The sequence below is a fragment of the Salvelinus alpinus genome, chromosome 29, assembly GCF_045679555.1.
Source record: "Salvelinus alpinus chromosome 29, SLU_Salpinus.1, whole genome shotgun sequence".
NCBI lineage: Eukaryota > Metazoa > Chordata > Actinopteri > Salmoniformes > Salmonidae > Salvelinus > Salvelinus alpinus.
Window position 1 is genome coordinate 22,395,640 of NC_092114.1, and position 12,596 is coordinate 22,408,235.

General features: G+C 42.6%; 1 protein-coding gene across 1 annotated transcript in view; it reads left to right on the forward strand.

The window, feature by feature from the left end:
- The window catches only part of galnt12 (UDP-N-acetyl-alpha-D-galactosamine:polypeptide N-acetylgalactosaminyltransferase 12), a 31,291-nt gene extending 20,406 nt beyond the window's left edge, over window positions 1-10,885 (forward strand). Inside the window, 8 exon segments of the mRNA XM_071375208.1 lie at window positions 539-724; window positions 922-1,007; window positions 1,010-1,038; window positions 1,924-2,100; window positions 4,560-4,691; window positions 4,963-5,076; window positions 6,397-6,555; window positions 8,225-10,885. Of these exon segments, the coding sequence (XP_071231309.1) occupies window positions 539-724; window positions 922-1,007; window positions 1,010-1,038; window positions 1,924-2,100; window positions 4,560-4,691; window positions 4,963-5,076; window positions 6,397-6,555; window positions 8,225-8,365 (1,024 nt within the window). The 3' untranslated portion in view covers window positions 8,366-10,885.
- The last annotated feature ends 1,711 nt before the right edge of the window (window positions 10,886-12,596 follow it).

Genomic DNA, 12,596 nt, shown 5'->3' on the forward strand with positions numbered 1-12,596 from the left:
TTATACTGCAACCTCCTCCTACCTGCCACCCAACCCTGTTATAACCCTGTTATACTGTAACCCCCTGCTACCTGCCTCCAACCCTGTTATAACCCTGTTATACTGCAACCTCCTGCTACCTGCCTCCAACCCTGTTATAACCCTGTTATACTGCAACCTCCTGCTACCTGCCTCCAACCCTGTTATAACCCTGTTATACTGCAACCTCCTGCTACCTGCCACCCAACCCTGTTATAACCCTGTTATACTGTAACCCCCTGCTACCTGCCACCCAACCATGTTATAACCCTGTTATACTGTAACCCCCTGCTACCTGCCTCCAACCCTGTTATAACCCTGTTATACTGCAACCTCCTGCTACCTGCCACCCAACCCTGTTATAACCCTGTTATAGTGCAACCCCCTGCTACCTGCCACCCAACCATGTTATAACCCTGTTATACTGTAACCCCCTGCTACCTGCCTCCAACCCTGTTATAACCCTGTTATACTGCAACCTCCCGTGCTTACTTCTGCATTCTTCTCCTTTTCCTCCCAGGATAAAGGAGAAGCCATCGGCTGTGGTCTGTCCCGTCATCGATGTCATCGACTGGAACACTTTTCAGTATCTAGGCAACTCTGGGGAACCCCATATCGGAGGATTTGATTGGCGGCTGGTCTTCACCTGGCACCCGGTGCCAGAGTACGAGCAGAAACACAGACGCTCTGCCATCGATGTCATCAGGTCTGTGGTACCTTAAAATCCCCAGTGTATCGGAGAGGAAAATAGTCCAATCCTAAATGAACTTTGTACTTTAAAATGACATGCATATTATTAGAGATCAACAATTGTTTTAAACACCATATACTGTATAAATTATGATAATTATGGAACAAGTTTTCAAGATCTGCTCTGTAAGCTGTGTGTTGTTTTGGTCCCAGGTCTCCTACTATGGCTGGTGGGCTGTTTGCTGTCAGTAAGAACTATTTCCATTACCTGGGCACGTATGACACAGGCATGGAGGTGTGGGAGGAGAGAACCTAGAGTTCTCATTCAGGGTGAGTGTGTGTGAAAGAGAGAGAGAGAGAGAGAGAGTGTTTGTGAGCATAGTGTCTGATCAACAGAGTGTGTGAGTGAGTGAGTGAGTGAGTGAGTGAGTGAGTGAGTGAGTAGGCAAGAGTGTGTGTGAGCGACAGTGTGTGTGAGATAGTGTGTGGACTTTGTGTGTGTGTGAGAAAGATTGTGATCTGTGTGTATGTGTGTGTACTTTGTGTGATACGTGTGTGTTTGCAGGACTGCTTCTTTCTGACATTGCTGTCATAACTCACTGGAAACCTGTAACGGATGGTCACCATATCGTTGTGAAATATGTGTGGTGATTCACTATACACTGAGTTTTACAAAACATTAAGAACACCTTCCTAATATTGAGTTGCACAGGGAGGCTGGCCCATGTTGACTTCAATGCTTCCCAAAGTTGTGTCAAGTTGTCTGGATGTCCTCTGGGTGGTGGAACATTCTAGATACACACAGGAAACTATTGAGTGGAAAAAACATACACAATCCATATCTCAATGGTCTCGAGGCTTCAGATCCTTCTTTAACCTGTCTCCTCCCCTTCATCCACTCAGATTGAAGTGGATTTACAAGTGACATCAATAAGGGATGATAGCTTTCACCTGGATTCACCTAATCAAAATCACGTTAAAGAACTCGGGACCAAAAGTTCTCACAGTCAATAAAGTTGCACATTTTGAAGAATTTAAACCAGCACAGAGCTCATGTTTTCCTTGATTAGGTTACTTCCTGTGGGATAGAAAACAAAACCGCCACAACAGAACTCCCTCCCGTTTTAAAAGGACATACCAGGCTGTTCATTGTGCTGCCTGATTGAATCATGGTGTGTAGCTGATAATGTTGCTCCTGCTGTTGTTGTTATTTAGATCTTGCAGTGCTGGGGCAGCCTGGAGATCCACCCCTGCTCCCACGTGGGCCACGTCTTCCCCAAGAACGCCCCCTACTCGCGGAGCAAGGCCCTGGCCAACAGCGTGCGTGCTGCCGAGGTCTGGATGGACGAGTACAAGGAGTTGTACTACCACCGTAACCCCCACGCTCGCCTGGTAGGCCAGCCCTGAACAGGGACTAGCGAAAGCTAGCAAAATGTGTGACTGCAGAGATTGAAAGTTTATGGTGCTGAGATTGTTGGTTAGGATCTGTAGGGGAGGTGGTCATATTTTGCATGCATGGGCAGCTTTCAAAGTATTGATCAAATGCACTCATGCCTTTCCCTGACTGTAGACTAGAGGCCTATCAGAATGATTGATTAATCACATCTTTTCACCTCTGAGGACACACACCGCTCCCCGCGCGCTGCTCTGTAAATGCTCTCCTGATTGAGTGACACTTGTGATGCAGAAGGACGTAGGGGTCACCCGAGGGGACACTCCGTAAGGTGTGAGATTACCATCGAGAGGCACAGCTCAGTGAGTCAGAGACGCTCCGTCCCGGGAAAACCCAAGTGCCAGGTTGCCAACAGGTTCAAATAAAATAACATGTTTACATATACCTCAGCTGGGCTTGATTGAGCTGTCACAATGAAACCAACAAAATAGTTGCAAAAGTGCAAAGGCCGTCCATCTGGCACTTGAAGGAGGCTAAAGCAAACGCTAAAAGTGTTTGAACCGAGGCCTGCCAGGGTACCAGGCTGCCAGTGTGTGTCATCAAAGGGAACGGCCCTCTGGACTGAACACAGATCAGATGGCACTCATCTCTCTGAGAGGAGGTGGACGTGCCAACTGCCAAGTGGGGAGTGCCAGGCAGAACACTATCCGCTCCACAAACACCCATTCTCTCTCTCTCTCTCTCTCTCTCTCTCTCTCTCTCTCTCTCTCTCTCTCTCTCTCTCTCTCTCTCTCTCTCTCTCTCTCTCTCTCTCTCTCTCTCTCTCTTCTCTCTCTTCTCTCTCTTCTCTCTCTTCTCTCTCTTCTCTCTCTCTCTCTCACTGTCTCTCTTGTTTCCTCTGTCTTTTTCTGACCCACTATCGCTTTGTCTTTCTCTTCCTCTGCCACAACATCTCTCTGTGTTTCTCTCTCTTTCTCTAGCTCTCTCTCTCTCTTTCTCTCTTTCTTTCTCTCTCTCTCATTCTCTTTCACTGTCTCTCTACAATATTCTTATCTCCCTCTCTGCTCTATGTTTGTTGGAGGTTTACTAACAGAAGTCAAATGTATTAGAACATATTCTGCCTGTTATTCAGATGAAGGGGAATATTTCATTCTGCCCTTTTCAGTAGTACACAATCTGAGAGACAATCCCTCTCAAGAATCTAGTGACTCGTGTTGATAAAGCTTTTGTCAAGCAATGTGATGTTGTTTTCTAATATCTCTCAGTAGGTACTTGTTGTTTCCTGTTCAACTTTTAATTCACTCCAGTTGAAATCTGCCTATCAGTACTTATAGCAGAAGTGAGTAGGGTTGCAAAATTTCAGTACTTTACCAAAATCCTTGGTTTTCCAGAAATTCAGGTTGGAGGGTTCCCAGATTTCCTGCTTATTCCCCTTATGCTAATCCCCCCCCCCTTCTCCCCGTGACTGTTCACTTCCTTCTGTTGGGTCTAAATAAATTGATGAGCAACCAATTAGAGCTGTGTTCAGGCGTGCCGCTCGCATCCATCATCCTGTGGCATTGCTCACCCCCCTCCAACAGGGGCTTGACTCCAAACAGATGTTCCTCTGTGGACCATAGCTCACACCTAACAACCCCTCTGGAGAGGGAAAGCACAGTAAACCACCACGCAGAAATAAAGAAATGCTGATGATGATATTAGAATGCTGTGGATTGTAGAGTTTATTTGTGTTAAAGGGATAAATCACACACAAAAAACGTTTTTGCATTTTTTTTATTAGTCCACTGTTAATACAATCCCCCAAAATGTTGCATGTCAGCTGTCAAGTTTTCAAGATACAGAGCAGTAGAGAGCACACCCTGTGATGATTATGCATGTTTTGAGTGAACTATCCTTTAATAGTGACCAGGATGCAGTGGTTCACAGGCAGGTGGAAGTGATTATGTGTGATTTGGGGTTGTGTGCAACAGAAGAGGAGTGTGATGCAAAAGTCTGTTTTTGTAATGTGTCAATGTACTGTATGTGATGGGTTTGTGATGTGTGTGTGTGAGAGAGAGAGAGAGAGAGAGATGTAAAAATGTTGAAAAACCATATATGGTGCTGTTGTCTGTCATTGCACACAATATACCCAGAGACTCAAACAGACAGGAAGTCGGTTTCACATTTATTTCTGAACTCATATCAGCATTGGCTCAAAATAAATACCCTTTTATGATACACAGTCCTTCTAATAAGATGTTTACATTTCAGGTAAAGAATATGTTCTGTCTTAGCCTGAAATCCAGAAGCTGTTTTGCTAACATTCTACTCTGTGTCATGTTTAGCATGGCAAGGAGTGGAATGATAACTCAAACAGACTGGTACCCAGGCTAGTCCTGTCTATGCTTATAGAAGACTCTAGTCCATAGATTGGAAAGAAATGTGGAACTAAAGTTTCTTGTGCCGTTGTTGTTGTCAGGAGGCCTTTGGGGATGTGACAGACAGGAGGAAGCTCAGGACCCAGTTAGGATGTAACGACTTCAAGTGGTACCTGGAGAACATCTATCCTGATATCCACGTTCCTGAGGACAGGCCTGGGACATTTGGAATGGTGAGGAGAATGCTGCAATTTTGACTCCAGGGACGCATTCATTAGGCAAACGGAAACAGACCGAAACTACCTGAACTTGTCCTATAAGAAAAGCTTGTTATTGTTTACCTATACGACAGTGTGCCTTAATGAACCTCACATTGGCACCACATGAACCTTTTTTATTAAAGGGATAGTGCACTCAAATGTCAGTTACCATAGACAATGTTGAACATCCTCTTGACTCCCCATACTCATATCTAAACTATACCAATGAGTTGTTTCCCTCTAGCTGAAGAACAGAGGCATGTCCAGCTACTGCTTTGACTACAATCCTCCTGACGACCATAACCTGGTGGGCCACCGAATCATCCTCTACCCCTGTCATGGCATGGGACAAAACCAGGTAGCTATGGCTCCATCTTTACTCTCCATGTCCTTCATTTAAAACCAGGTAGTTATAACTCCATCTTTACTCTCCTTGTCCATCATTTAAAACCAGGTAGTTATAACTCCATCTTTACTCTCCTTGTCCTTCATTTAAAACCAGGTAGTTATAACTCCATCTTTACTCTCCTTGTCCATCATTTAAAACCAGGTAGTTATAACTCCATCTTTACTCTCCATGTCCTTCATTTAAAACCAGGTAGTTATAACTCCATCTTTACTCTCCATGTCCTTCATTTAAAACCAGGTAGTTATAACTCCATCTTTACTCTCCATGTCCATCATTTAAAACCAGGTAGTTATAACTCCATCTTTAGTCTCCATGTCCTTCATTTAAAACCAGGTAGTTATAACTCCATCTTTACTCTCCATGTCCTTCATTTAAAACCAGGTAGTTATAACTCCATCTTTACTCTCCATGTCCTTCATTTAAAACCAGGTAGTTATAACTCCATCTTTACTCTCCATGTCCTTCATTTAAAACCAGGTAGTTATAACTCCATCTTTACTCTCCATGTCCTTCATTTAAAACCAGGTAGTTATAACTCCATCTTTACTCTCCATGTCCTTCATTTAAAACCAGGTAGTTATAACACCATCTTTACTCTCCTTGTCCTTCATTTAAAACCAGGTAGTTATAACTCCATCTTTACTCTCCTTGTCCTTCATTTAAAGCCAGGTAGTTATAACTCCATCTTTACTCTCCTTGTCCTTCATTTAAAACCAGGTAGTTATAACTCCATCTTACTCTCCATGTCCAACATTAAGTAGTGGTCCATACACTGGTGTGCTAGCTTACAGCTGTCATTGTAAACAATGCTCACAGAGCTTTCATGGCTTAGTGGTTATTTGGCTTTTGATTGGGCCTGGCAGACAGCATGTGGATAGTGGAAAGAGTGTTTGTCTCATGGCTTCAGATGATAATTTAAGTTGACAAGTATAAAATTGCTTTGTGAATTTGGACTGAAAGGATAGTGATGAAAGCAGTTACCATCACGCTCAACCTTAAACTTAAATAGTCTTTGTTTGGTACGTTGAACCAATAAAACATCATTTTTGCACCCAAAGGATAAAAAGAGAGTATTGTACAAAAGTGATATCCAGTGTGGGCTACATTGAGCCCCTTAAAAGTTGGCATTGTTATTTCAGCACCCCTCTGTGTATCCACTGTGGTGCCTTACTTTGTACTGGCAACTGAAATGGACACAACAAAACTCACACTACACTGCCCAGATTGCCCACACTCTGCTGGTCTCACCCTGCGTCTCTCCTGCTGCAGTTCTTTGAGTACTCCAGTAAGAGAAGTGAGATCCGCTATAACACCAGGGACCCAGCAGGGTGCGCTGTGGGGGACGCCGTCTCCACTTACCTGACTGTGCACCTGTGCAAGAATCCCCGGCAGCCTGTGCCACAGGACCAGAAGTTTGTCCTCAGAGAGGTGAGGGGGAAAGGGACTATGCATCCTAAATGGTAACCTATTCCCTATATATGAGGGCCCTGGTCAAAATGGCACCCTATTTTCTACACTGTTTAGACAATAGGGTATCATTTGGGACGCAGCCAAGAGCTTGTCTTCAAGTGAATGAGGTGGTTGGGGAGGATGGGATGGAGGTGGGGAGGGGAAGTATGGGAATTTTTGGAGGGAAATGCAGACTTTAACGACAAGGAAGTGGGACAGGAAAACAGGGAGGAGAGGAAGTGGTTTGGGGGGAGGGTTGGGAATGGGGAGGTTTTGGTAACAGAAAGAAGGTGGGGGATAGTGTGAGACTGTGGGCCAGAGAGAAAAGGGTGGCTTAGAAAGAGGGACAGTGGTGGCTTGTGGGCTGAGATATACGAGGACAGGCTCATTGTAATGGAATCAATGTAAGGGTATCAAACACATGGAAACCATATGTTTGATGTGTTTGATACCATTCCATTCAGCCATTACAATGTCTCATTGATTACAATGAACCATTGGTTACAATGAACCAGTACTCCTATATCTCCGCCCACCACCCTCCTCTGAAGAGGGTAGAGAAAAGAGAGTGGAGTGCGAAGTGGAACACCCAGAGGAACACACATGGACCTATACAGTAAGTGTGTAGCTAAATGCTGGTATGTTGGTTTTCACTAATCACTCTTGTGTTCTGTGTGTGTGACGTTGAGCTTCTTGTCGGAGTGGCCTCGAGGCCTTCAGAGCATGCTCAAAGGAAATCTTTGACAAACACTGACATTAAGCCCTCCCCTCTCAGCTCTCATCTCTCTCGTTCTCTCTCTCAGCGATATCTCTCTCTCCTTCACAGTTCTCAAATTTTCACACTGTCAGTGCTCTCTCTCAGCATTCTCATAAAATGTCTCTCTCTCTCTCACCCACCAGTGCCTTAGCCTCCACAGACTCCAACTCCCCTCAGATACAGAATCATCCGGGTATCACTTTAGTAAATCAAATCCCCATAGTCTTTCTATGGAGTAGAGGTCACATAATCTAATAATGTCTTTTGGATAGCTTTGATGTAGCAGTTTGTACATAATGGATCATAGAACATTGAGGTAGCCTATTGTCTGGGTGTGCATACTTGGTTGTTTAGTATACAGTATGTGTTCAGTGTAGCCATCTTAATAGCTGGAGCTAAAGCATTCTATCTAAATGGAAATTGAGAGAGGGAGGGAGGATGGATGGTAGGAAGAGAGGGAGAGAGAGCAAGCGACAGAAGGCGGAGGGACAATTTCTTGGCCCTCTCCATATTCAAACATGAGGATTTCAATGTACTGTGATATTGCTGTTTTCACACTGCACTGCTCCCCTCTCTGTAATGTCTATAGTCTCTTGTGTTCCTGGATGTAGTCTACACACCAGTGGTTCACAACTCCACTCCTCCAGGGCTGTATGCAGTCCTACTGCTGTTAATATCCCTTTGGTGCTCATTTATCATTGAGTCCACACACTTGGTTGCTCAGGTAGATATTAGTTGGTTAGAAGGCAAGGATGAAGATCAGCATTAGGTAACAGGCCTGAAGGACTACTCTATACTAGTGGTTCATTTGGTCTGTCTTGTAAAAGAGATTGTATTTCAATAACCTGTATGAATAAAGGTGACATGTTATAAATAACTCTTCTCCAATAGGATGGCACCCTTTACCACATGATGACCGAGAAGTGTGTCCAGGCCGTGGACAAGACGGACAATGGCAGCCGTGCCCCCGCCCTGCGGCCCTGCTCGAACCACGCCAACCAGAAGTGGTTCTTTGAGGAGAGGGGGGCATAATGGAGCGAGCCAGACGAAATCTCTAACACTGGGGAGGAGGGCCAACCAAACCCATATCTTGTAGTTGAGAGAGAGGGCTGGAGGCCCCAAGACCCATACTCAGGTCCAGTGTCCCTATGCTGTGGAGATAGCCTGGGTCGCATTCACTAGGAACTAAACAGAAAAACACTTGCCGAAACGGGGAGGTACTAATTGAATTAGTGCAATTGGAATCACTTGTTTTTGTTTTCTATTGCACACTGTTTTGAATCGTTGTGCCCCAATGAATATTACCCAAGTCAGTCGAAGGAGGAACCGCTATCTTACCTCCTGTATCTATGCACAACGTGTACTTGCTCGACAACGTTTGATATTTGATATTAACACATACCACATATCTGCTTCTCCAATATTTTTATTAAATCTTTTTAACATTGTTTGGGTTTTCAAACACAATTTTACATCCAGTGTATAGTGTGGGATTTAATGACAACCGTTGCAATTGTTCATGGTGTTATTTACATTTACATTTAAGTTATTTAGCAGACGCTCTTATCCACAGTGATTTACAGTACAGTAAGTTATTTTTTTCTTGTTTTTCATTGGTTAAGGGCTGTGTCCACTCACTTCAATGGGGTAACACCCATTTGAGGATGAGGGGTACACCCATAGAGAATGATAGAGGCCTCAAAAGGTCGTATTTGCATGGGCAACACCATTGAGGGCTTCCACCATTTTAATGCAGTCAACTGGGTGGGAATTCCAACTTCATTGGCTGTTCCCTCCTGGTGACCCTGTTGGATTCATGTCATCAGGAGGGAACAGCAAATAGTTAAGAAGGAAATGTACTACTTCAAAATGGAGATTGCCTTAATGGCATCCCCCCACCCAGAAGCTATAATGGCACAGATACAAAGACGAGTTCTCTGTCTATCTCTATGGGTGCACCATGGTTCATACCACCGATCTGTTCATCTGACTGAAATCCACTCCTGCTTTTTATTCTCACTTTCATAGTTTTCCATCTCTCCTTCTCTTGAACCCAGGACCACTTTGCCCCTGGTAGTGGATGTTTTTGGCATTGCAGTGTTCTTGCAGCTGGATATCTCAGACTCAACCTCTAGAGGGCGCCAAAGCTTCCATCTTGTGTGCTGATCTTTTTCCCACTCCAACCAATATGTTCTCAGCTCAGTGACGTGTGTGCATAGTTCATTTTTATTAGTGATTCATTTATGTCTGTCCCTCATTTTAAGGTCAACCCTGTTTTGTGAACAGAACTCTTGTTTTAATACTTGAAACTATTACCTTTTTTGATCATCTAATTGTCAAATCATAGAGTAAAAAGCTGCTTCTACTCTTTTTGGCCATTTTCTAGTGTTTTGTGGTGGAAAACTGAGTGGGTAGATTATAGAACGTCAACCCTGTTGCCCATAGATCTTTATTTATTTATTTTTTAGCTTGCATTCAATTGTCACTCCCTGTTGCACAGAACAAGCTTTCATTCCCCCTGTCACAACAGGATTGATGGTGATTTAAGAAGAAATCGTTAACCTTGTTACGGTCAACCCTGTTACTTTATTTGCCACTGAATAGGCACTTACTATAGTAATTTTTTTATTTAACCACTTAAGATGGGAAAACGTGTGTTTTATGAAGTTGAACATGTGCTCTTTAGGTGGAATCAAAAGGTTCCGAATTGGTGGAATGACCCAAAACTAAACATATATATATATATATACTGTGTCTGTTAATTTCATTACATTCATGTCTATTTCAAATTATATATTTACTCAGTTTGTTTACTTACTTATGAATCATTGTTAATGTCAGAAATGATTAATATTGTTATTAATTGAGAAATTAGTAAAAAAATCCACTGACTCTATTTCCTGCAACTGCAACAACAAATAGGACAGCGATTGTTGGCAATGAATAAGAAACGTTCCTTTAGGCCGTCAATTGTGCGATTTTACCCCAAAACACACACCTGATGCAAAAAGAGATATAAAAAAAGATTTAAGGACAAAATATACCACTTATTCCCTACAGTTATAGTGCATAAGGTGTCAAAAGTTATAGCCTATGTGTATGAAAGATTGATATCTTATGCAAGGAGGTTGTGACCGATTGTGGATGTATTGATCCCTATTTAGCCTAGTAGTGTGGATGTGTGGTCACATAGTCATTGCATTTTTGGTGGATGTTGGGTACACAGCGGTGACACACACCCACACACATACAGTATCGTTCTGACAGATCATAGAATAGGGCGGCGCTTCTCTATCATCGTACGTCCTAAAGTGGGATGTTCTGCAAGCTGTCCAGATGTTCTCTGTCTGTATGGGACACAGTACTCTGGATGCCTCCCACATGACTCCCTATTCCCTATGTTGTACACTACTTTTGTTCAGGGCCTATAGGGGACACAACCTCTGTTAAGTAACTTCTTCCACTTTCACATACTATATATGCACTATGCAATTCTGTTTTGTTTCTCTTCACAGTGTTCTATGACATGTACAGTACCAGTCAAAAGTTTGGACACACCTACTCATTCAAGTGTTTTTCTTTATTTTTAATATTTTCTACATTGTATAATAATAGGGAAGACATCAAAACTATGAAATAACACATGGAATCATTTAGTAAACAAAAAAGTTAAACAAATCAAAATATATTTAATTTTTTAGATTTTTCAACGTAGCCACCCTTTGCCTTGATGACAGCTTTGCACACTCTTGGCATTCTCTCAACCAGCTTCATGAGGTAGTCACCTGGAATGCTTTTCCAACTGTCTTGAAGGAGTTCCCACATATGCTGAGCACTTGTTGACTGCTTTTACTTCACTCTGCGGTCCAACTCAACCCAAACCATCTTAATTGGGTTGAGGTTGGGGGATTGTGGAGGCCAGGTCATCTGATGCAGGACTCCATCACTCTCCTAAACAAATGATAGTCCCACTAAGCACAAACCAGATGGGATGGCATATCACTGCAGAATGCTGTGGTAGCCATGCTGGTTAAGTTTGCCTTGAATTCTAAATAAATCACAGACAGTGTCACCAGCAAAGCACCCCCACACCATCACACCTCCTTTTCCATGCTTCACACTGGGAACCACACATGCAGAGATCATCCGTTCACCTACTCTGGACAGATTTCCACCATTCTAATGTCCATTGCTCATGTTTCTTGGGCCAAGCAAGTCTCTTCTTCTTATTGGTGGCTTTAGTAGTGATTTCTTTACAGGTATTCAACCATTAAGGCCTGATTCACAGTCTCCTCTGAACAGTTGATGTTGAGATGTGTTTGTTACTTGAACTCTGTGAAGCATTTATTTGGGCTGGAAACTGAGGTACAGTTAACGCTAATGAACTTATCCTTTGCAGCAGAGGTAACTCTTTTCCTGTGGCGGTCCACAGGTAAGCCAGTTTCATCATAGCACTTGATGGTTTTTCTGACTGCACTTGAAGAAACTTTCACAAAGTTCTTGACATTTTCCGTATTGACTGACCTTCATTAACGATGGACTTGTCGTTTCTCTTTGCTTATTTGATCTGTTCTTGCCATAATATGGACTTGGTATTTTACCAAATAGGGCTTTCTTCTGTATACCACCCCTACCTTGTCACAACACAACTGATTGGCTCAAACGCATTAGAAGGAAAGAAATTCCGCAAATTATCTTTTAACAAGGCACACCTGTTAATTGAAATGCATTCCAGGTGACTACCTCATGAAGCTGGTTGAAAGAATGTCAAGAGTGTGCAAAGCTGTCATCAAGGCAAAGGGGGGCTACTTTAAAGAATCTCAGAAATATATTTTGATTTGTTTTAACACTTATTTGTTTACTACATGATTCCATATGTGTTATTTCATAATTCTTGATGTCTTCACTATTATTTTACAATGTAGAAAATAGTAAAAATAAAGGAAACCCCTTGAATGAGTAGCTGTGTCCAAGCGTTTGACTGGTACTGTATATTTACTTGATTTTCGCATTTTAAGATTGTTAAGATTTTGTCCCAATCCAAGTTGAAAGAATACTGTGAAATACTTCACTGTAAAGAGATTGGTCAATCAATATGCTGGATCCAATTTCATGTCACATGTATTTTTTTATGCTGTTCATCATTCCAAGTGGCCTTAACCATCATCAGAAAATGAAGGATTAATTTATTTATATATATATATATATTTTGCTTGGAACTGTTCAACTGTTCGTTAACTGGAGTAGATTTGATGACACTCAG